General features: G+C 36.9%; 1 protein-coding gene across 18 annotated transcripts in view; it reads right to left on the reverse strand.

Annotated features, from left to right (window-relative positions):
* Positions 1-26,602, reverse strand: part of TRIP12 (thyroid hormone receptor interactor 12) — a 154,349-nt gene that overhangs the window by 45,100 nt on the left and 82,647 nt on the right. For 17 of the 18 annotated variants that reach the window (XR_002726701.2, XM_023193919.2, XM_023193908.2 and 14 more), the window contains 10 exons: positions 24,381-24,517; positions 17,981-18,064; positions 16,423-16,518; positions 7,613-7,761; positions 4,549-4,584; positions 4,374-4,469; positions 3,499-3,591; positions 3,139-3,300; positions 382-450; positions 126-291 (listed from right to left, as the gene is read on the reverse strand). Coding sequence is in view for 17 of the 18 variants with exons in the window: in XM_023193919.2 (XP_023049687.1) it covers positions 126-291; positions 382-450; positions 3,139-3,300; positions 3,499-3,591; positions 4,374-4,469; positions 4,549-4,584; positions 7,613-7,761; positions 16,423-16,518; positions 17,981-18,064; positions 24,381-24,517 (1,088 nt within the window). In the remaining variant the exon portion in view is untranslated. The remainder of the gene's footprint in view (positions 1-125; positions 292-381; positions 451-3,138; positions 3,301-3,498; positions 3,592-4,373; positions 4,470-4,548; positions 4,585-7,612; positions 7,762-16,422; positions 16,519-17,980; positions 18,065-24,380; positions 24,518-26,602) is intronic. The other variant, XM_023193924.2, reaches the window with a different exon arrangement.

Genomic DNA, 26,602 nt, shown 5'->3' on the forward strand with positions numbered 1-26,602 from the left:
TTTCTTTACTATCCAGCGCCTATGATGTTAGTAATCTCTTCCATTTGCTCGGCTTATGTTGACTTTACATATTAATGAAGAACCAACTTTTCCTGCTTAAAGTAGAACAGTAAAATTGCACTTACTTTGTTTCATAAGTTGAACAGCTAAAGTTGGACAGTTGGAACACATCAGAGAAAACATGCGAACCACCATTATAAACATCCCAGAACTTAAAATGGGTGGAGTCACTACCAACAGCTGTTGAACATTTGTAAGCAGATCTTTGGATGCAACCTGCTGGAGTAAATTCTTCACAAACACAAGAATAAAGGAATTATTACATCAAGATTCAGCAATTCAACAACCTCATAAAAATACTACCAAAGACTAAACACTTACCTCCTCATGCTGGAAGTTGTCCACTAGGCGTGCAAAACAAAGGCAAGTGCTTTCTACTGACTTTTTATCCTAGTTTTTTAATAAAGGAAAATAAAATTTATTAGCATAAAGCATTTTCACTGTCATATATCACTATTTTATCTTCTTCCTAATCCCAGATTCTTCAAGGCAAGCTCAATTAGTAAACGATGGCTTTGAAAATGCAAATGGGCCTAAGCAAGGCAGTCAGTAACATCACAATTTCAAAACAAAGAGGAAACAAACCAACCTCTCTCCTGTATAAAGGCCACTACTAGATAAAAGCAAATACACAGAAAAGGAAGAACTATTATGCTTATGCAATCTCAATACCTAAACAAATCTTATACTAAATGAATATATAAATATCCTACTTTCCTTTAAAAGCATTACAAGTAGAAATGTTTAAGTGGGTACACACTAAAAAGTTAGAAAAAGGAAAGTTTCGAGAACCAGACATTGTTTCTTGACAATGTTACAAATAGGGCATAGACTTGCAATATTCACTACTAAAAACAAGTAATTCACTATGAAAAAGTTACACTACAAAAACAAATTGCCATGTTTGTCATAAAAACAGGGTGGTATCATTGACAAAACATTTGAAATAATTGTCATAAAAAGAAGGGAAAGAATGTTTTACTGGCTAGACTAATGTTTTGATAGACCTTGATTTTTCCTAACTTATAAGTGGACTTTTCATATGTAAAAATTAGACTTGTTTCTATAAAAATGAGAATAATTCAGATATTATAAAGGCCTAGAGCCTAAACCTTCTTCACTGACAGTACAATAAATCTAGAAAGAGTGCTAGAAATAGTGACTATTTAACTTCTCCAAATCTTCTGTCTTATTTCTAAAGAACATCATATGGAACTGATTATCACATAACAGAGCACACACTTTTAGACTACAGAAAAGATTATCTCAACTATGTTTTTATTTATTATTATTATTTTGAGACAGAGTTTCACTCATTACCCAGGCTGGAGTGCAATGGCACAATCTCAGCTCACTGCAAACCTCCACCTCCCTAGTTCAAGCGATTCTCCTGCCTCAGCCTCCCGAGTAGCTGGGATGCATCACCACGCCCGGCTAATCTTTTATTTTTAGTAGAGATGGGGTTTCACCATGTTGGTCATGCTGGTCTCTAACTCCTGACCTCAGGTGATCCACCCGCCTCGGCCTCCCAAACTGCTGGGATTACAGGTGCAAGTTGTGCCCCCAGCCAACTATGTTTTTAAAAATAAACACATAAACACATTTTTAAAAAAATGAATAACACTACTTTGTCCTGATCATCTTAGAAGCAAAAGACTCTAGGGTGATTCAATGATCACTACTATTTTATCTTACATAAATCCCTTATTTGGTCAGGCGCGGTGGCTTACGCCTGTAATCCCAGCACTTTGGGAGGCTGAGACAGGTGGGTCACTTGAGCGCAGGAGTTTGAGACCAGTCTGGCCAACATGGCGAAACCCTGTCTCTACTAAAAACACAAAAATTAGCTGGGCGTGATGGCACGCACCTGTAATCCCAGCTATTCAGGAGGCTGAGGCAGGAGAATCGCTTGAACCCGGGAGGCTGAGGCTGCAGTGAGATCACGCCACTGCACTCCAGCCTGGGCAACAGAATAAGTAAGACTCAGTCTCAAAAACAAAACAAAACAGAACAAAAAAAAAATTCCTAAATTGTTTAAAAATATTTTTATGAACCTAATGTCCCACGGGTCTTAGCCACACTTTGCAATGGCGATTTTAAAGCCAGGTTTCTAGAAATATCTTTAGCAATAACAAACAATGCTTTAAAATATTTCTCTGTAGTTTAAAAAAAAAAAAAAAAAATCCATTTCTCCATAGCCTTGAAGCTGCAATCACAATTTGTCCTCACCATCCCCGGCCCATAAACCCTGCTTTTCACACTGTATCATCAGGTCCATTGATTCTGCTACCTAGATAATCACTTTTGCTCTTCTCCAACCCCAGACAGCCACAAACTACATTTTTCATTTCTGTTTGGGACACAGTCTAGTCTCTCTTCTGGTCTTAACCCATATCCTCCTGTTCCCATCTGCCTCCTCCAATGCCTCTCAAGAAAGGGTGGTCTTTCCAAAAGGAACTTCTGATCATATCACAGAGTAAATACTCAATGTTTGCTGAAATAACAAATCCATCCCTTAAAGTCAAAATTGTTAAAGTCATCAAACATATGAATTACTGTTCGTTTGAATAAATCTACCAAAATTTTATAAAACAACCTAATATGGCACATAACTGGATAAAAATAAAAAATATTACTCAGAACATTTTTGATTATATATGCAGTTGAAAGATTTAAAATACTAACTGAAATTGTCATTTTTAAAAAGTGGCTAGGCACGATAGTTCATGCTTGTAATCCCAGCACTTTGTGAGGCTGAGGCAGGTAGATCACTTGAGGTCAGGAGTTCAAGACCAGCCTGGCCAACATAGCAAAACCCCGTCTCTACTAAAAATACAAAAATTAGTAGGGCGTGGTGGCACACACCTGTAATCCCAGACTCACTCGGGAAGCTGAGGCAGGAGAATCACTTGAACCCAGCAGGCAGAGGTGGCAGTGAGCTGAGATCATGCCACTGCACTCTAGCCTGGGTAACAGAGTGAGACTCTATCTCAAAAAAAATAAAATTAAATAAAAAATAAAATTAAAAAAATAAGTAATAAAACACTTAATGGCACATAAAATACATGCATATTTTACCTGATGTGTTAGCCTTTGGGTTAGCAATGGGAGGGAATCTGCCACAAAATGAAATTCATCTGGTGTGATACTCTGGCAGCAATTGGCTGCAATTGCTAATGCATTTCTTTGGGCATTTATGCTGAAGAATTCTAAGTACAGCAAGCAGTCTGCCAAACCACCCTAAAATATAGAAAACTGTTAAGGTAAAGAAAAATCCTTTATCAGCAATAAAAATAATTTAACTCTTAAAAAGTCTAGCACATTACTTCGGAAACAACATTTGTATCTTACAAAAACTGCAATCAAGTAGCTTGTATAAATGTGGATTTTAAAAATTCTACATAAGGTGAAATGTAGTCCTTCAGTAACAACACTTACCGCCTGTAGAATGGCTTTACTGTGTCTCCGTGACAACATCTCCAAGGCAGTCAAGGCCTGCTCTGCCACATCAATACACTGAATAACTTGCAGCTGGGAACATATAGTCACCATAAGGTTATCATTTAAGTTCTTTTCCAATAACTTATCCTCTACAGACAGTATTTTCTCTAATTTACATCAATGTATACTATCTCAAAACATGTAACCCACCACAGGATGTAAGTCGCTTAGCAGCTTAAGCTATGAAGTATGGCCAAAATAGTTTCCCTCTAACCAGTTTGTGGTTTTAAGATACTGAAAAATGTTTTACATAATAAACCAAACCCAATTACATAACTTTTAAATCTTCAGATTTAAAATAGATGAGTTGTTTTACATAACAAAATTTTAAAATCAGATTTTAACTTTACACCATATTGCGAATTTATGAGATAAAGCAAATTTTGTTGCGCATTAAACAAACAAAAAGGTCCGTAAGACAGACCAAAAACACAGTTTACTACAAATCATATGAAAATTTCTATTCCCCAGATTCAACTTTCTCAGCTACATAATGAGGGTATAAATAGCTATCAACCTCACTGGGATGTTTTCTAGAAATCAGATTATTTTTAATCAAATACTTTAAAGTTCTTCTCTGAAAGTTCTTATATTAATGTGCTAATTATTACTAAAAATTACAAAACTAGGCTGGGATTCTACAAATGATTTATCTTCAACTTCAAACTATTGATCTGCTGGACATAAAACATTTTTCAGGAATCTTGGCGAAGAAATATACTTTATTTAGATAATGAAAGCTGAAATTCAAGAGTTTGAAACTTGATTTCCCTATGCCTGCTTTTGAACAAATGGGGTAAAAGTAGGATCACCTTTTCTAAAAAGACAGGAATAGCGTCTACAACAACAGCAGAAGATCGAGGAAGTGCTTCCATCATGTATGTTAAGGCTCGACAAGCATGGTTCATCTAGAAAAGAAGAGATTTCGATGAATAAAAACTCAAAACTTAAATATCCACCATTTAAAAAAATACAGTATATACTTACAATATCAAAATTATGCTCCATCTGAAGTAATGTAATCTGTTAAAAAGATAACAAAGTATTAGAAGGTATATTCCTTAGGAAAATCCTAAAGGTGTTTCTTCCTCTTCTATTTGAACTTCAGCTGAAATGGTATTATTCGTAGCTTTTACCACACAAAAATAACGTCAAGATAAAACCTAGTAGGCATAAACCAGAAATGATTACACTCAGGATGGTTCATCACACACAGTGACTCCAACTTGAGTGTGCTGCTGGATAACCATCACCTCATGATACAGGACACAAACAAAGCCTTCTTGTTACTTACAACCTATCCTTCTGGTAGCTCTAACCCCTGTCAGAAGCCTATTAATATACCCCTGAGGACTCACCAGTGTTAATAAATACTAGAAACATAAATAAACAGGATCAGCAATGCATTGACATTTGTTGAATTAACAAATGTCAGCAAAGATTCAGGACCATAACTCTTGTGAACAAGCTTCTCTAAAACAGACAAGCACCATTTAATTCAGCTTTAAAATACACAGTAATACAGGATTTAAACACAAGATAGATCACATCAGAAACTATGCACTAATTAAAGTCAAATTAATATAATTACTCCATATACGTGGGAATAAGTTTAAATATCGATTTTAGTTTTTCTTGTGGGAAAGATCTTAAGCAGATTTCAGCTATGTTTTTCTAATGAAGGAATGCAAAACTGCTGGGGATACACACTCCGTCCTCTCGAAGCAGCTGAATCGCCAAATAAATTTTCTCCTTGGGGGTAAGACAGTCATTCAGTGTCTTCTGGTTCAACAGAAATTTTTAAATGCACTGAATTAAGTACCCTTCAATTAAACTTATAACAACAACAACAAACATCAGATATTCTAACACAATACTCACACAATACGAATGTCTTCTCAGCTCTGAATTGTGCTGGGTAAAGTATACCTACATACCAGAAGTCCTAAGAACTATTTTTGTTTAAAAGCACTTACACACAAACACCATAACACATACACACACTCCATTTCAGGACTTAAAAAAAACAAAATCCTATTTATCAAATCACTTAATATTAGTCACTTAGAACACTTGGTGTAATTTGAAAGGGGTTGTCATGTTAAAAGAAAAAGTACTAAGTTCCCCAATTATTAAACAACCTTGTTATACCGTGTTTGGGAAGGACTGATAAATGCAGATTCCCTTTCATCAAAAATGGCTATTTATGTCACATGACTGTACTGTGATGAAGAGATATCATAAATAATATTCAACTGTGATAAAACATATATCTGGAGAACTCATTAATAACAGCCATTATTAATAGTGAGAGCATCCTTGTGCAAGTCAATCACGTACTTAAATCTAATTAACAACCAGCACATTAAGTAAAGTGAATTATGTGTCAACATTTCTGCCTAGACTTAATGGCTTATTTAACTAATAAAAATTAAAATTTAACTGTAGATAGTATAAGGTAAGCCCAGTTATTTGTTGCTACTTCTTAGTGAACAAACAACAGTAACAATAAAACAAATGAAAATCTGATTCGGGTCACAGAAGCCAGCTATTGAACAAATCAGCAATCTGAGAATGGACATTAACATAGGCAAAATCTGAAAGTTGAAAGGTTAATAATATTGCTATTATGAAACACGCAGAAAGCAACATGTACAACTTTAACTAGAATGGAAATGATAAAATTTGAACACTGGCTTTTATTATCTGCGTCTGGGTGGCAGGTGAAGAAATTGTTCTATCCTTTATCAAACTCTGCCAGAGCTGAGCCATCCAAATAAGAACAAGCAGAGTAAGAATGGTCACCTTGCATTTCACAGGCTTTTCTTTACTCAGCTCTCTCACCAAAACTCAAGCTATCTTCATAATTTGATCAAATAGGACAATATGATGTAACAACCATAACTTCATTTTTTTGTCAGCTGTACTGCATATACAAAAAAGATTTACATGGTATTTAATTGTAATTTCCAAAATAAAACATGCCACAAATGTCATCATGTTTATGTTTGTCTTTTGGCAGTGTTTGATTTAGACTCAAATTTTAATCTTACATTATAGCCAATTTCTTTAACTTTGGACAAAGAAATTATCAATCCACTATTTAAACACTGTATTGTGCTAAGGTGCCTACATTTGATAATGGCAATCTGTCTTCCTATTGTTTTCATATTTAAAAGTTTAAGGAATCAAGCTGTTAATAAATTTCTCATATCAAAATATCAACCCATAACTGTGTTGAAAAGGCACTAAGAAGATTTTTTAAAGTCTTTATTTCTTTTTCTGAGACAGAGTTTCACTCCTGTTGCCCAGGCTGGAGTACAGTGGTACGATATTGGCTCACTGCAAGAGATTAGAGTGATTCTCTGCCTTCCAGTTTCAAGTGACTGTCCTGCCTCAGCCTCCTGAGTAGCTGGGATTTACAGGCACCTGCCACCATGCCCAGCTAATTTTTTCTATTTTAAGTAGAGACGGGGTTTCACCACGTTGGCCAGCCTGGTCTCGAACTCCTGATCTCAGATGATCGACCTATCTCAGCCTCCCAAAATACTGGGATTACAGGCATGAGCCACCGTGTCTGGCCAACATAAAAGCTTTTAAACTGAAAGGATCCACATATATACCATATGGCTTGAGTAGTATTCCCATGTAGACACGTACTAAATATGAAACCTTTCTGGCCCCCCGACACAACCCAAAGTGAGCTTCCCTGGCCCATTGCTCCATGGATCTCCAGGCTAAAAGAAAAAGCACGTATATTTTACATGGCAGGAGTCAAGGTTACTGATGAGGCGAACAATTTAAAACTAGTCATTTAAGTATCAAGAATTGGGTGACTACTCATCAAAAAATGATTTAGAAAATTTGCTAACTCATTAGCAATTGCTCACAGTATCTATAAGCATGAAATAAAAGCAGCAAGTCATATACTCATCTCTTAACTCTATCATGTTTTAAAAATTAATCATGACAATAATCACACATTTAGTAAAAAAATCAGCAGATTTCTGCAGACAAATGAGGTAAAATGAGGGAAAAACACTATGCTTACCAAAGCTGGAACAACACTCTTGACAGGAAACCCTCCCAGTGTCTCCTCATTTCCCATGACCAGCAACTGACACATCTCAATAACTGCCTGAAGCTGCTGACTTTCATCACTGGCTTGCAATCCTTGTAGTAGCTGCTGGGCCTTAGAACCTTTAGAGAAAAAAATAATTATTATCTTTAAACACTTAAGAAAATTATTACTAGGTATAAGGTGTGACTCGCAATGTAACTGGTTGCTTATCTTCTTTGCATCCTAACAGGTCTACACCAGGGTCAAGGCACACTGCTAATACACTGAAGGAAGAATTAAATTAGTTGCATCTGCTCTGCCTTATCATGCTTTCACAGTTATGTATTTGTCTTCTTAATTGAAAAGTTGACTGGTTTCACAGCAAAAAAACAAAAAAGAATATCCATAAGACCAGTATAAACTGATAGCTTTAACATGATCTGTTTTAAGGAAATATAAATCGTGAGCAAAGGTTTGCTACAATAAAAAAAAAACCTGTTAAACAATGATGCCCATACTTCAAAGGAAACGTTATACACCTCCAAATATCCGTACCAGAACAAACAGAATCCAATTAACAGTGAAAGGGCAAGGAAATAAAAAACAAACACAACAATGTATCTAACATATAAGGGAATGAAAAGAATATTCTGTAAAAATAAACACACACACACACACACAATTATAAACCCTTACAACCTCTTTCATTTCCTGCACAGATGATGGCTATCAGAATGTTTCTACTTTTAAGACTTAATTCCATTACTCCAACAACTGAAAAATGTGAATACTCAACAACCACAGAGAAATAAGTTGTCATTAAGCTGAACAATACACTCCAAAATAAAGTCTACAGGCTGGGTTCAGTGGCTCATGCCTGTAATCCAAGCACTTTGGGAGGCCAAGGCAGGTGGATCACTTGAGGTCAGGAGTTCGACACCAAGCTGGCCAACACGGCGAAACCCCATCTCTACTAAAAATACAAAAATTAGTCCGGCACAGCGGTGTGCACCTGTAGTCCCAGATACGCAGGAGGCTGAGGCAGGAGAATTGCTTGAACCCGAGAGGCAGAGGCTGCAGTGAGCCGAGATGATGCCACTGCACTCCAGACTGGGCGACAAAGACTTCATCTCAAAAATGATTAATTAATTTTAAAAAATTAAGTCTATGAATGTGTTTCATTTCTCATGGACACTTTCCTACTTGAAACCACAATTAATTAAATTAACACTTAACCAATCTTTTATGATGTTACTTTTAAAGCCCCTTCACTTCTTACACCTTTTCAAGTTATTCTTTGCATATTGGACTTTTCCAGTCCTATATCATTAAGTATTGAAATGTGTAGAAATGGGATATATGTCTGGAAGCTGTCAATGAATGTGAAATTCTCATAAAAACTAAAGCTAATAATTTCAGTCGACCATTAGTGATATTCCTGGGGGCATACACCTCTCAAATGGGCACATGGCAATCCATGGAAGTTGTTTTATGGTTTAAGATTGTGGCTACTGCATTCCATAGCTATCGCTGCCTACCTACCTTTACCATAATTAAAATCCATCCAAAAATACACCAGAAGAAAAGTTGGGGGAAATACAAGTTAACAATTTTAAACTAAATAATATCAATTCTAGTGAGAGTAGGTTTATCACTTCTGTGTTGACATAATGTAGAAGGAAAAACAAAATGACAGAAAAACAGTGAAAACAAATGAATCTTCCGCTGATTCTAACTTGACTTTAAAAGGATTAAACAGTTCATATCAAGTATGGCCTAAAAGCACAACCCCCTAAGAGAAAGAACTGACATGTATGTGACTAGATGGAGGTCTTATAACCATGTGGGTTGGCAACTGTAAGGACATGGATCTTATACAGCATAATCAAAATTATCATCAATACCAATAAACATCTGGGATGTCCCTAAAAACAACTTACACTAAACTGAAGATAACAACAAAAAGCCAAAACCATAACCAAAACCTGGTTTTCTGATCTATGAAGAGAAACCAACTCTTAGAGTAGTGGATTTTGAATTTACAATCATTTTATACTCTTAAAAACTACTGAGGGACCACAAAGCACTTTTGTTTATGCGGGTTGTATTTATTGATAATTTTAAAATACGTTAATTGAAAGACAAAAACTTTAAATATTTGCCAGTTAACTCATTATACATTAATATAAACAATTTTGATTTTACAAGACCTTATTTTCCAAACCAGGTGGCACAGTCTCAGCTTACTGAAACCTCTGCCTCCTGGGTTCCAGCGATTCTCTTGCCTCAGCCTCCCAAGCAGCTGGGATTACAGGCACAGGCCACCACGTGTGGCTAATTTTTTTGTATTTTTAGTAGAGCTGGGGTTTCACCATGGTGGCCGGGCTGGTATTAAACTCCTGACCTCAGGCGATCTGCCCACCTTGGCCTCCCAAAGTGCTGGGATTACAGACATGAGCCACCGTGCCCGGCCTAAACACTGTATTTTCAATATGAATTTGGTTGCTAATGTAGAACTCATGGATACAGAAGGCTAACTGTATTTATTCTTTAAATCCATGAATAAGTGGACCCAGCACAGTTCAAACTCACGTTGCTCAAAAGTCAACTGTAAATGGAAAAGATTGGCCTTACTGTGTTCCAAAGATTATTAAAAAGACATGTCTTGGGAGTAAAGACCTAATTAAATTAACTTTGGTTCAGTAAGGGCATCTTAGATAAAAACTGAATTATATTTACTAGGAGTATGTGGCAGTGAAAAACACAACGACTGCTAGTACCATTCAGTGCCACTCCTTTATGCTTAAGATCCCACCAGTTTTACCCATGACAGCTTATGAACCATCAGTTCAAACATCAAAGAAGTAGAAGGAAAAATCTTAGTAACTATTATTAGTTTTGACCTTATAGAACTCATTTAAGGGTCTCTCTCAGGAACCAAGAGTCCACAGATCACACTTTGAGAAGCGTTATTGTTGATCAGGGTTTGGCAGGCAAACATCTTCTCTCAAGGGCCAGATAGTAATTATTTTGGGCTTTACAGGCATATGGTCTCTACTGCAACTACTCAACTCTGGCACTGTAGCTGGAAAGTATCCACAGAAAGTAAGACTAACACAAACAAATGAACATGACTATATTCCAATAAAACATTATGGACACTCAAATTTGATCTGCATTTAATTTTCACACCAGAAAATATTACTCTTTTAAAATGTTTTCAGCTACGTAAAAATATAAAATCCATTCTTAAGAGTATACAGGCAGTATAATGCAAAATCATTGGTTTATTATAGCATACCTTATACAAAAATTAGCCGGGCGGGGTGGTGTGCACCTGCAGTCCCAGATACGTGGGAGGCTGAGGCACAAGAGTCACTTGTTTGCAGTGAGCCAAGATCACGTCACTGCACTCTAGCCTGGATGACAAGAGTGAGACTCTGTCTCAAAAAAAAAAACAAAAACAAAACAAAACAAAAACTGATAGAGGGGAGAGTAAGAAGTTTTGCTAAGACAGAAGAAAATCTTGTACTGTTTGAGATATGATAAAGTATTAATTTAAGGTATGCTATAATAAACCAATGAATTTGCATTATACTCTCTAGGGTACCACTAAAAGAAATATACGAAGATACATAACTAAAACAAAAGTTAGAAACAATGAATTTTGTTAAAAAAATCAAAAGCTTGATACCATACTGCTATCATACACACGAATGGTGGAAATGCAAAATGGTACAATCCCAAATTGGAGGAGTTTGCAACACCTACCAAAACATCGTATGCATTTACACCCATTTAAGCAGCAAACCTCCTTCTATAAATCTATCCAAAAGATAATGCTTGAAAAAAATATGAAAGCTACATTTCACTGAAGGCTAGCCAATAGAAAAAAACTGAAAATAACTCAAACGTCCAACAGGGGACTATATAAACAAACTATTTATACCCACACAATGGAGTAACATTGCAGCTCTACAAAGGCCTATCAGTTGAACATACAACACGCATGTGGCAGCTGTGAAGAGTGAACACCAAAATACAGTATCAAAAGCAAAGTAAAGTGTATAAAGTTTGCTACTCTTAACTGAGAAAGGAAGTCCCACGGACAATATAGATATTTATGGATTTTTTAAAGTAAATAACAGAAGGACAAGCCATAAAATTTAAAAGATTATTTATGTAAGAGGAAGAAGCAGGGAAAATGGAAAGCAAAAGAAGATAAGATTTTTCTAAATATATCTTGTATGTAGATTTGACTTTTACAACTATGTAAATATTATATAATTATAAAAGCAAAATATACATTTTAAAAAGCAGTCCCTAAAAATCAGAAGCAAAATGAAGTAAATGAACCAATCCAACTTGGCATAAACAAAGAGATGGAGTATTTCAAATGACTTTAAAACACATTAATTTTAACACAAAGTAAAAAATATCCCAGGAACAGAAAGAACTGTAAAAGAATCTTTTTGACTTTTTTAATAATAATACTTTTAGTAGCAACTTGATATCTTGTACTGTGGGATAAAGTAAATGAGTCACTATGTTATAATTATTGGGAATTAGGACACTCAGCATTGGAGAAAGGAGATATAACATCAATGAAGTTAAATAAAAACCCTGTAGACCTAAATATGAATTGGTGGTATCATACCAACTTTTAAAAGGGTCTAGAAATAATGGTCAACCAGGTAGAAATGAATATGGCAGACTGCAGTCTCTAAATACAAAATAAACAATGCTCTATGGGGAAATGAATAATTTCAGGTATGGGGAGTATATCAGTTCATTCTCACACATCTACGAAGAAATATCCAAGACTGGGTAACTTATAAAGACAATAGGTTTAATTGACTCACAGTTTGGTGTGGCTGGGGAGGAAACTTACAATCAGTGGAAGGTACTTACTTCCTCATGGGGCAGCAGAAAAAAGAGTAAGTGCTAACAGCAGAAATGCCAAATCCTTATAAAACCATCAGATCTAGTGAGAACTCACTATCAGGAGAATAGCATGGGAGAAATCACCCCCATGATTCAACTACTTCCCACTGGGTCCATCCCAGTGGGGACTGTAGGGATTGCAATCCAAGATGAGATTTGGGTGGGTACACAGCCATACCACAGCAGGAAGAAAAAATAAGTCAACTGAGTTTGGCACATCTTGTCATACCAGAAAATCAGAAGGTTATCAAAAATTACTAAGGTTATGACCAAAAGATTCAGAAGCCAAACTCAAAAAGATCCCATCATCCAATGCTGGGACAATTCAAGTATCAATGAAAATCACTGAAATGTCTAATACACGTCTCAACCCACTGCTTACAATCACACTTAAAAACAAACATGTTAAAAAGCAAAACAAAAATACAACAATGGTACCTTTGGAGGATATAAAAATCACTCCTTTTATTAACCAGTAAAGTGAAAAATAATTTTTCTTGTATCAACTATTGTCCTGGGCAATCAAATAGAAGGTGAGAAGAAGATATCCTTTACATATTTCTACTAAATTATTAATACTTTCTTTACTTCTCATAAATGAAAAGAGATTATTAGGTCTAAAATACTACCATTTTGTAACCCCTATTACATAGGTACTTAAGTTTCAACAGCTTGTTAAAAGACAGACACTATGTACTTTCTAAGAACACACTATGACTTTTCAATAGGCTTTGTTTACCACGAAAAGATGATAAAGGCTCTAAACTCAATGCGAAGAGGTCTCTAGATCCAACAACCAGTTTGCAAGAAATACACTTACGATATTGAGACAATGAAACTTCGACATCTATTGGCTATTATTAAGAAACTGCTGGTTGGCCGGGCGCGGTGGCTCAAGCCTGTAATCCCAGCATTTTGGGAGGCCGAGACGGGTGGATCACGAGGTCAGGAGATCGAGACCATCCTGGCTAACATGGTGAAACCCCGTCTCTACTAAAAAATACAAAAAACTAGCTGGGCGAGGTGGCGGGCCCCTGTAGTCCCAGCTACTCGGGAGGCTGAGGCAGGAGAATGGCGTAAACCCGGGAGGCAGAGCTTGCAGCGAGCTGAGATCCAGCCACTGCACTCCAGCCCGGGCGACAGAGCGAGACTCCGTCTCAAAAAAAAAAAAAAAAAAAAAATGCTGGTTTATTTTTTAAATGTGATAATGTGACTGTGTGTTTTGAGGAGCATTATCTTGAACCACATGATGAAATGTTTATAGATTAAAATTAGGTGTCACTTAACAAATGGGAGATATGTTTTGAGAAATGCATTGTTAGCCTATTTTGTCATGCAAACATCATAGAGTATACTTAAACCAAGATGGTACCAGTTTAGCCCCTTGCTCCTAGGCTAGAAACCTGTACGACATGTTACTTTACTGAATACTATAGGCAGTTGTAATGAGTATTTGTATATGTTACTATATCTACACATACAAGAGGTACAATAAAAATATGATATAAAAGATTAAAAAATGGTACGTCTGTATAGGGCATTTACCATGAATGGAGCTTACCAGGAATGGAAGTTTCTCTGGGCGAGTGGGTGGTGAGTGAATGTGAAAGCCTAGATTATACACTACTATAAATTCTATAAACTGTATATTTATGTATACTAAATTTATAAGAAATATCTTAAAGAAATTAACCGGACAGGCATTGTGGCTCATGCCTGTAATCCAAGCACTTTGGGATGCTGAGGTGGGCAAATTACAAGGCCAGGAGATCGAGAACATCCTGGCTAACACAGTGAAACCCTGTCTCTACCAAAAATACAAAAAATTAGCCAGGTGTGGTGGCGGGTGCCTGTAGTCCCAGATACTAGGGAGGCTGAGGCAGGAGAATTGCTTGAACCTGGGAGGAGGCGGTTGCAGTGAGCCGAGATGGCGCCACTGCACTCCAGCCTAGGCGACAGAGCAAGACTCCATCTCAAAAAAAAAAAAAAAAACAGAAAGAAAAAAGAAATTAACCTTAGCTTCCTGTAACTTTTTACCTTCATAAACTTTTTTAACTTTGACTGTTTTGTAGTATTAACTAGCTTAAAACACAAACACAATGTACAGCTGTATAAAAACATTTTCTTTCTTTATATCCATATAAGCTTTTTCCTATTTTGAAAATTCATTTTTTTTCTTTAGTTATTAAACAGTTTTTTAAAACATTTAGACACAAACATGACCATTAACCTAGGCCTGCACAGGGTGAAGATCATCAATATTATTATGTTCTACCTCCACATCTTATGTCCCACTGGAGGTCTTCATGTCATGAAGCTGTCATCTCCTATGGCAACAACGCTTTCTTCTGGAATACCTACTACTAAGGTTTATAGTTAATGTTCTTCTTTAGTATGTAGGAGTACATTCTAAACCAAGCTTGTTCAATGCGTGGCCCAGGATGGCTTTGAATGCAGCCCAACAAAAATTCGTAAAGTTTCTTAAAATATTATAAGATTTTTTGTGACTTTTTTTAAGTTCATCAGCTATTATTAGTGTTATTGTAATTAGTGTTACTGTATTTTATGTGTGGCCCAAGACAATTCTTCTTCCAATGTGACCCAGGGAAGCAAAAAGACTGGACACCTCTGGCTCTAAATGATCAAAGTATGGTTTAAAAATGTGTACTGTATATTAGCTAGATGATGGGAATTTTTCAGCTCCATTATAACCTTGTGGGACTGATGTAGTGTGTGCGATCTGTTGTTGAATGAAACATCATTATGCAGCACATGACTGCATATAATGCCTGGGATTCATTTCAAACTAATATGGGAAGAAGGATGTGAATGAGGCTAGAGATAAAGATTAGATATGAAGTAGGCACCGTTGAAGCTGGGCCATTGGCACAAAGGTGTGGTATTGTTTTTGACTCTGGCTCTAGTTTACGGTTTACATTAAGTTCATGTGTAAAGGTTGATGTTAAATACAGGTTTCAGGTATCTCAAAATCAATACCCTTAGGGACCCCCTGCAACAGTTTTTTTTTTTTTTTTCTCCTTTCCAGGCTTCTCCCCAGTGATAAATAAAATCAAATTTCTCTTAAAAAACAAAAATCTTAAGAAACATTACCTGATTGCAATGTATAAATCGTATTTTGATCCCAATTTAAGGAAACAGGCCAGGCACAGTGGCTCACGCCTGTAATCCCAGCACTTTGGGAGGCCGAGGTGGGCGGACTCCCTGAGCTCAGGAGTTCCAGATCAGCCATCCAACATAGTGAAACCCCATCTCTACTAAAAACACAAGAATTAGCCGGGCTTGGTGGTGCACACCTATAATCCCAGCTACTCAGGAGGCTGAGGCGGGAGGATTGTTTGGACCCGAGAGGGGGAAGTTGCAGTAAGCTGAGATCACGCCACTGCACCCCAGCCTGGACGACAGTGCAAGACTCCGTCTCAAAAAAAAAATTTAAAAAAACAGTACACATGAGAACCTTATGTCTAAATATTTAAAGCTATAAAAAATTCAGCTAGCAAACTGTTTAATGTTTTATCCTCTCACCTTGACAAATACATCATTATGACAAACTCAAGATTCAAATCTATGCAAAACATGCCATCAGGTGCCATAATTACCAATGCAATTGTTTGAGATTCTTTATTCTTATTTTGTTCAAACAAACAGAATCTCGCTATAAAATCTGGGTAATTCTGCAATGAAAATTGTACTTAAGGTGTGAATGTGCACAAGTCTTCTTTTTAAAAATGGGTTAAAGATGATGAAAAACTTCTTAATACTTCGATCAACAGGTTACAAGTAAAAATAGCAGTTGGCTAATTATTGAGAGGTTTCAGGGAAGGAACATTTTTACTTACTAGCTCCGCTTCCAATTGTTCTATGGAAAAGCTGTGACATCCGAGGACCAAGAGGACCAAACAGGTGAGGGGGAAGACCCCTTGCCTCTAACAAAGCTAGAGAGAAAAGAAGGGCAGAGTGAACAACTAAGATGACTTTATGCAACTGATCTATCTGAAAATTTCAAGTAACTGATTCATCTCACTTAACTGATTCAGTCAATGTTACTTTGCTTTCTGAACTATTAAGAGAAGCTGCAAACTTTCAAGACCACCCTAATATATTAAATCAGTGCCAACAGGAATGTGTAAAATATTTCAAGAAAAACCTAAGGTAAATATTTTGATTATTTTGAAGAGCTAATATGTTAAGCACCCTTGCTCTGTTTTCTGTATGACATTATTTCCCAATCAGTTATTGGTCATCAGATCCTATAAAACCATATGAAAACAGTATATGATTTTTATTAGTTCCAAAATGTGAAAACAAAATAGGCCAGGCATAGTGGCTCAAACCTGTAATCCCAGCACTTTGGGAGGCCGAGATGGATCACCTGAGGTCAGGAGTCCCAGACCAGCCTGGCCAACATGATGAAAGCCCGTCTCTACTAAAAATACAAAAATTAGCCAGGCGCAGTGGCGGGGACCTGTAATCCTAGCTACTCAGGAGGCTGAAGCAGAATGGTTTGAACACGGGAGGCAGAGTTTGCAGTGAGCTGAGATCGTGCCATTGCACTCCAGCCTGGGCAACAAAGTAAGACTCGGTCTCAAAACAATCAAACAAAAACTACGTGTTCCTGAGAGTCCAAGTCCTAGAGATACTTGTATGTTCCCTCAGGAACTTAAAAGCAATCAAAAATGATTTATAAATAATACTTTTATTGTAAGCCACATACTGAGATCTGTTATAAATCAACTGAGATAAAAATACATACCCATCCATACATAATATTAGGCTGCTTTTGTAAAAGCATTTGTAACATTTAAAAAAACTACTATTTGTGTATATACTATAAATTCCTTTTGAAACATGATCAAGAAGATAAAAAACCATGGCAAACACCTTATTAAAACCCATTTATGCTGCAGGTTGCATTTTTTTAAATTTTTGCATGAGTGAAAAGTCAGACCTTGGCAACGGCCTTGAGCAGTAGGATATAAATAATTCCCACATCCTTAGCGTTCCAATAATGGAACACTAGGCCTAAGTGGGTTAAATGCATTCATAATGCTACTGGATTCCAGACAAAAATATATTAAGGTACCCGTTTTTCAAGATTTTTAACTTATTTATTACTGAAACCAGCTATACATGCAACCACAATAAAGAAAAAAAATTTAAACAAAAATAAGTATGTAAGGCTTTATCTAGTTAAACAGTGAACATCTAGAGGCAGATAGCTCATCTTCCAATTCCAAATCATGAAATTGCTACTAAGAAGTTTTTTTGTTTTTTTTCCTTGGAGGTGCAGGTACTGCTAGATTATGGTCAAATGAACTTAAATTAATTTCAATAAAGTATGGTATTAACAGGTAGCTCATGGTAATGGTTTCTTGTAGGCTCAATAACTGTTTTTACCTTGCAAACGTCCCATCTCGGAATCATCTGATTCACTCTCCCCAGAGGTGGTCATGCCAACAGCCCCTGCAACAGAACTAGAGGCTTGGGGTGGAGGGGAAAGATGAGGGTTAGGAGAGGAGCACTTAAACACATTATGTCTGGCTTATCTTAGAAAAACCAAAGTTTTGTGGACTACAATGAATAAAGGCAATTAAACTTGTCTAGCCACAGTATACTCAGCTGTTCTTCTAGACTTTATCCTGTAGCTTTCAGGAACGAAAGGAGAACTCAACTATTTTAGTATTAAAAAGGTTGTATTTTCATGCTTGTTTTTCATTTATACATGGCTTTTGACAAAATTCTTGTGCCTTTGAAACTGTTCTGTAATTAAGATGTCCTGAATCCCTCTCTGAAAGTCAATAAAGAACATACTGCTAAAACAATTGTGATTATTTAACAGATGGCCAATTAGTAACAAAAATAATAAAAAGGCAAAATTGACATTTGGGGGAAATGTTGTACGTAGATGTCTGCCTTCTAAGTCTGCTTCATTCCCGGACTACAGTCTTGATACAATCATTTATCTGTTTTCATTAACTTCAAGAGTGCAAAAAGATATTACAACTAACAGATGACTGCTATGAAGCATGAAGGAGGCTGCACATGGTGGCTCACGCCTGTAATACCAACACTTTGCGGGTCAAGGCAGAAGGATCATTTAAGCTCAGGGGTTCAAGGCCAGCCTGGGCAACAGTGAGACCTATAGTCCCAGCTACTGAGTTGGGCATGCCTGAGTTGAGAGCACTGCTTGGGCCCAGGAGGTAGGGGCTGCAGTGTGCCATGATCATGCCACTGCACTCCAACCTAAGCGGCAGGGCCAGACCCTATCTAAAAACAAAAAGTATGAAAGACCGGGCAACTAAAGTGTCAAAACTAGCGTAAAATGAAGAGTTTAAGACTCAGGATACTATTAATCTAAATACTAACCTGACCAACAATGACAAAAAACCAGTCTAAGCTAATGGAGACAGAGTCTATTATGAATCTGAACAGGAAGTAAAACCATAGTCCTACAAAACTAGCAGTTAATTGTGCCTCTAGGTGTCTGCTGAGGTCAAAGGGGGTTCTTTTTGTTTGTTTTTTGGGTCTTTTTCTTTTCTTTTTTTAACCCAGATGATTGATCTACATAAGCTCTTCCACAATACCTTAAGCCCTATATACTGCACAGATTGTGACAGAATGCAAACCAGGAAGAATATTTTTGTCATAATTGTTAAAGAGGCATGTGTGAATAACATATGTGAATTTAAAGAGCTTGTCTGAAGAAAAAGATGCCAAAATACCAGCCACCGACTGTATTTTCATATTACCATTTCTTCACACACCATTAAGTATTTTCTATATAACTTCATTAATGGGATTTAAAAAATTCTTAGAAAAACTTATGGTTTAGAACAGGGTCAGCAAAATATGGCCCAAAGGCTGAATCCAGTCCACCACATGCTTTTGTAAATAAAAATTTTATTAGAACATAGCTGTACTCATTCATTTGCAGGTCTGTGGCTGCTTTCACGCTGTAATTACAGAATTGAGTACTTGCAACAGAGACTACATAAAGCATAAAACATTTACTATTTGACCTTTTACAAAAATGTTGGAAACTCCCCCACCACTCCCAAAGGTTTAGAGCCACAGAGAGACAGATTAACCAGAAACACTGAAGTTGTATAAAGGTTGAGCAAAATCCACACTTCTGGTAAAGAAAAAGGAAATTAACCAGTAACTACACACACATTATAATGCTACTTACAGGTACGCAGCATTTATGAAACGCTTACTATACATAGGCATTGTCTAAGTTTCCTCCTAACTGTACAAAAGGTATTATAATCATCATGCACATAAGGAAACCAAGGTTTTGTGACTTTGAGCATACTTGGCCAATGTCAGATAGCTAGTTATGGATTGGAGATCTGAACTCAGGAAGCCTGACTTCACAGGTTCTACCCTTAGAAACTATATGACTCAAACATAGTCTTTAGCAGTGATTTTTAATTCAAATAAAGTTGCTTCTTCACATTATACAGAAATGCTGTTAACAAATACTGTTACCAGGTACAATTATAACTGAAATGGCTCTTAAACTTATCTTAAGACTATTCCATCTACGTGGGAAGCAAATACCAAGTTTTTACAAATGAAATAGTTGGTATTTTTAAACCACACTCTGGAGCCCATACATTAGAAAACACAAACACACAAATCTAACCTGTTAGAGTACTGCTGGGTTTTTAAGTTTATTGATCAGAGAATCTACTTGATTTTACTTTAAAATGTTCTCCAGACCTACAACCATTAAAGGTTTCTACCTTACATTACTTCTTAAACATTTTATTCTAACGACTTTCATAATGAATATCTCAAAACTGCACTGCCACAAAGACATCAATTAATCAAAACATAAAACCTACAGAAGAACATAAGTAAAAGAGATGCTAAGGTTCTATTATAGCAGGGTCCCAACCTTTGGGGAGCCACAGAACCTTTTTTATTTTTATTTTTTGAGACAGGGTCTTGCTCTCTTGACCAAGCTGAAGTGCAGTGGTGCATATTTACAGCTCACTGCAACTTCCGTCTCCAGGGCTCAAGTGATCCTCCCGCCTTTACCTCCTGAGTAGCTGGTATCACAGGCACATGCCACCAAGCCTAGTTAAGTTTTATATTTTTTTGTAGAGACAGGGTTTCACCATGTTGCTCAGGCTAATCTCAAACTCCTGAACGCAAGTGATCCACCTGCCTCGGCCTCCGAGTGTTGGGGTTAGAGGTGTGAGCTACTGTCAAAAGTCTGATTATCAGTAGAGGGTAGGGTGCTGGTTTTGACAGAAATTGGAAACTAAATGTGAAGAAAAGAATTCTTTTGCCAAACCTCTGATAGCAAGTATTAAGCTTTTGTTCCCTTTTATGAAGTAGTTTAGGTTATCTAAAGTGGGAGTTCAGATAGGAGTTACAAGTTTTCTAATTTTGTAAAACATATATAAAAACTATTTTTGTATGTTTTACAAAATGAGTTTGGTTTTACAAAAAAAAAAAAAAACCCACTAGTTTTGTATGTTTTACAAAATTAGAAAACCTAAACCAGCCAAGCCTCTGGCTAATTTAATTAGGAGTATAGAGATGGCTGATCTGTAAAGTCATGCAGATACGAAAATGTAATTAATCAATAGGAGTTGGCTACAGTTCCTTAGTCAAGGCTTCAAACCTACTTGGGCATAGGCCAGATTTCTTCCCAGAGTCAAATATACAAATGTAACTATCAGTAGATAAAATCCAATGCCAGATTTTCAACAGATATTCCTCCTGTTTAGTCTTAAAATATCTTCACAGTACCATGTAAGACAGTTTTATAATACACACAAGTGAAAACAATGGAGAAGGATATTGTCTAAATCAGAATACAAACATTCTATTACGGAGTGACAAGTTTTTATACTTTAACCAACAGATGCAAAGTTAACAAAATTGGAATACTTCTTTATGTGATCTAATCCTGATCATTTCTTCTGAAACTATAAAGCTACCCGATGCAAAATGGAGTGACATTATTCTACAAGAATAAAGAAAAATACTTCATTTCTTACTTTAGTACCCCTAGCATTTGCAAGACTTTATCAACACTATAAAGGTCTATACAGTTCTGATTATGTCCAAAACTAAGAACACACAGGACACCAGGTGTGGAGGCTCACGCCTGTAATCCCAGCACTTTGGGAGGTCAAGGTGGGGAAATCACTTGAGGTCAGGAGTTGGAGCGCAGCCTGGCCAACATGGTGAAATCCATTCTGCACTAAAAATACAAAAATTAGCCAGGTGTGGTGGCGGGCGCCTGTAGTCCCAACTACTTAGGAGGCTGAGGCAAGAGAATCACTCAGATCCAGGAGGCAGAGACTGCAGTGAGCTGAGATTGCAACGCTGCACTTCAGCCTGGGCAACAGAGAGAAACTTATCCTCAAAAAAAGAAAGAAAAAAAGAATACACAGGAGTCTGCCTCTGACTCTTGGGAAAGTGTAGCAAACACTTAACTTTCAACTTCAAAGGCTAGCATTTCTTACATGAAGAGCTAATGTGGTTGGGCTTTTTAAAAGAATAACAACATTATTTCCAAATAAACGTTTTCAACGGAGTCTTATATCGACTATATAAGTACTATCTGAAAACGTTTACTTGTCAAAAGGAGCCCTAAGTCCACGAACCTATACACCATACTAATTTAGGTTTATATTTTCTTTTACATTCCCATTTTACACATGCAGAAGCTAAAACACATTACCATGAAGAACTTAATGTAAAGCTGCTAAATAATTAGCTTATTTCCCCATAAATACTTTCATGAGTCAGCAGAGAAATTCCTGTAACTCATAAGAGATCTATCCTCCAAAATGTAATGAAGTCAGTCATCTAACACAAATGTACATGCCACATGTATTTTTTTTATCACCAGTTACAATGCACAGTTTGGGAAACACCTGTATCACACTGTAATTTCAAACATAAATGACAACGGAATGCCTAAAAGTGCTTAGAAAGGCAGTTGGATGAGCCTGATTCCTGTATGCTTTTATCCTCTTAGGTAAATAAATAGGGGAACAAAATTTTACAGTCCGTTCCCATTCCAGCCTTCAATTATATATTCGTATAAATTATATAAACTCTTGTAACTGTATTAGACAACAGTGATGTTACAAATATGCCTGGCTTTGGGAAGTCACACATCACAGCCTGTAACCCTGAGCGAGCATAAGCAATGTTTGTCTCCGTTTTTTCTCACTTATAAAATGGTAATAAGAGCACTCATACCTCAGTAGGTTGTTTAGAATATTGAAAGAGAATATATGTAAAGTACTTAATACTATGGCTGGACTGCAATGTGGTATATACTGTATAAATATTAGTTATAATAATTACTGTAGTAAGTCTACATTAATAGCCTGCAGCTCCTTTTCTGTTACCCATTTGGGAATTGCCCCATTTCCACATTCAGGCTTCGAATAAACATTAAAAGACTAGGAAGGAGCATACAACACTGGGATAGACTGAGTCACAACCAGTTTTAATGAGTTGCAATGAAATGGACTTTCCAAATATCTACCATTTAAACCTTCAGAAAAACTAGGAAAAAAATATGGGAAAAAACTCCTCTCCCACCACATAATTTATCATATAAAACTAAGAAAGTGTAGTGGTTAAAAAAACGCTAAGCTAGACAGAACAAGAAGACAGAAGTAGTGGGTAAACCGCAACCTTCCTGGCAAACTATGACATGACCGATCACAGACATTAAAGAAAATGACAACGTATACTAATAGCAAACAATAGTATCTGAAATATCTTTGTTCAAAATGAAGTAGATGTCCACATCGGAACCTGTGTGTATCAGCTGATGTAAGGCTCATACATATACGCCTACAGTGATTGATTTTAACATTCTTTATCTGTTGTTCACGTCACTGAGAAATGTCAATACAAACTATATTTTGATATCCATCAGCCAGAATTAATAGTTGAAGTATTAGCCTTGTTTTGGTATAGGTAACGGGTACATATTTAAAGCTGAGAGAAAAGTCTTAATTTTTGTGCTTCTAATATATCAAGAATAAAAATGAGAAGCCTGGCCGGGTGCGGTGGCTCACACCTGCAATCCCAGCACTTTGAGAGGCCGAGATGGGCGGATCACAAGGTCAGGAGATCGAGACCATCCTGGCTAACATGGTGAAACCCCATCTCTACTAAAAAACACAAAAAACTAGCCCGGCAAGGTGGCGGGCACCTGTGGTGCCAGTTACTTGGGAGGCTGAGGCAGGAGAATGGCGTAAACCCAGGAGGCGGAGCTTGCAGTGAGCTGAGATCTGGCCACTGCACTCCAGCCTGGGCGACAGAGCGAGACTCCATCTCAAAAAAAAAAAAAAAAAAAAAAGAGAAGCCCATAACAATATAAATACTATTCTTATAGCTAAGGTTCAAACTGAATACTCGCATTTTAGGGCTTTTTTTATTGATGATAAAATTCTAAATTAAAATTTATATGTGTGTGAAGCAATTTAAACTATATCCTTATATTTTTACTATGAATTTAAATTCTTTCAATCAATGGGCAGTTATACACACTAGTCAATACATAAAAAGCTTAAACAGAGTTTACTTCTTCCTAAAAGCCTTCTGAACGTAATTAGTGCAAATTAGGATGAGAATTTTAAAATGGCAACCATTTCCAACTAATCAAAATATCAAACTAGTAAAGTAAAACAAAACAGAACAAGAAGTTTATATGATAGTAACACCTAGCATACTTCCCTCCCTCTACCCATGAAATCTGTAAAAGACAGAAATGCATTTTAAAGCTAAGAAGTACCAATCTACCTACCCGCAGCTCCTTGGGGAGCTTCATCCGTCCGAGCAACTGAAGAATTCACTGCCTCCTGGTTGCTTTCAGGGTCTGCCATTTTCTCCTGTCGACGAGCTTCAGCTGCTCCTCTTTTGCCCAGGCCAGAGCCTCGCCGACTACAACAGAAAAATGTCATCATGGGCAGCATTACCAGTGAACCAGGAGCAATGTATAGACAACACAAAGCTCAAATTCATGGAGCACAAAGCCAGTTTCTTCTTCGTCCTCTTTTTAAATAAAAGTAAGTGCAGAAAATCACCATGTATAACAACCAAGACTTTGTATATTTAAAATTCTTCCAAGTTATACTGCATTTACAATACAAGCTTTTGTGTTACTGGGAGCTGTTGTCATCCTTAGAAACAGAAATGATTTTTAAAACACTTCCAACTAAACAGAAAAGGGACTCTTCCTGCAGAGAAAATTCAATTCATTTAAAATACAGCATCATTCCCAGGGTAAATAGTGGATTAATATATTAATACTGGCTGGGTGCAGTGGCTCACACCTGTAATCCCAGCACTTTGGGAGGCCGGGCAGGTGTATCACCCGAGCTCAGGAGTTCAAGACCAGCCTGACCAGTATCATGAAACCCTGTCTCTACTAAAAATGCAAAAATTAGCTGGGTGTAGTGGCGTGCGCCTGTAGTCCCAGCTACTTGGGAGGCCAAGACAAGAGAATTGCTCGAACCTCGGAGGCGGAGGTTGCAGTGAGCCGAGATCATGCCACTGCGCTCCATCTTGGGCAACAAAAACAAAACAAAAAATTCATACAAAAGAACTGCAGATTAACACTGAGAATGCGAGGAAGGGAGAAGGAGGTGGGAAAAAAATTCCCAGCCTCTATGTTCTAGATTACCTAAATCATACAAAAATAACCATCCTAATAATGAATAACTCCATTCTTTAAGTTATGGATTTAATACTATTAATAAATACAGATAACATTTGGGAAAGACATTCATTTAGGACAGAGACAGAATAAATTATGGAAAAAGAACGACCACTTATTTCTCCTAAAGAAAATTACATTTTATTGATGATAAACCTTTTTTTCTCCTTTAATAGCAATATCAGTAAGCAAACCGGAGAGAAGCAAAAATACTTCCCCCCAAATTATTTAAACTTGATAGCATTTAAACAAAGCTCCCCAAATTATCTTAAGAAAGGCAGAAGCCTATTAGTAAAGACATGTTTTAGATTAAAGTCACACTACAGTGACGTGAGAGAAGCAGGCACAACTGACCTACAAATGAAGGCTCTGCTTACCTGAGAGCAATGGAAGAGTTTATTCTCATCACAGAAAAAGCTTCCGTACACAGAAATTTGCTTAACTCATCTTTCTTTCACAAGGAAACAGCTCATTCCCAGCCCATTTTACAAAGCTACAGATTAGTGGGATTCAAATTCACTCATTTAAGATCTAATCTCCACCAGCACACTGGACTGACCACTTTGGATACATAGGGTTGCTGCCCTCAAGGAGTGCTACTCTAAAGAGAAACAAGGACACTGTTAGTAGGTGACCAAGGCACTAAACGTAAGCAGAATCTCAACTAATTCAGAAAAGATTTGCCATGAAAAGCACCTCAAGCAGGTGGCTAGATGAGACGGCCTGTGCACAGCGTGATCAAACCTACAGTGGGTAATTTCACACGCACTAACTATCGTGAGTAGAAGGAGAGGTGGTTGCAGAGAACAGCAGGGCAAGCAAGACAATTACAACACTAGATTACCTGACTTCGCATACGGCTTAAAATTAATTTTCAGACACAATAAATTCAGTTTGCATCTCAGACTAAACCTTGAGTAATTAAGATTCAAAATTTGGCCTAAAATAGGATTAAAAACTCTGGAAAATTAAGAAGTTTCTTCAGAAATCCTCAGAAAAGTTGCTATGCAATCTCAAAAGCAAACAGGTGTACTAAATTCAGGTATTTTAAACAATCAAAAAAATTTAAAAACAGGTGGAAAAGATTTCAGGTGGCAAGGCTATCTTTTTCATGATTTATAGGCACCAAGTTTTACTGTTTACTTATGTCACTACTGTCACACGGCCAAGAGTAGAGAAAATAGGTTATCTAAGATAAGAACCAAAAGAAGTGGAAAGACCCCTCTGCTAACCTGAGTGGGAAAAGGTAAACTAAAATTATTCCGCCACGCCATCACTAGTTTGCATGCATTTACTAGAGGGAACAAGCT

The sequence above is a fragment of the Piliocolobus tephrosceles genome, chromosome 11, assembly GCF_002776525.5.
Source record: "Piliocolobus tephrosceles isolate RC106 chromosome 11, ASM277652v3, whole genome shotgun sequence".
In the NCBI taxonomy this organism is placed as follows: domain Eukaryota; kingdom Metazoa; phylum Chordata; class Mammalia; order Primates; family Cercopithecidae; genus Piliocolobus; species Piliocolobus tephrosceles.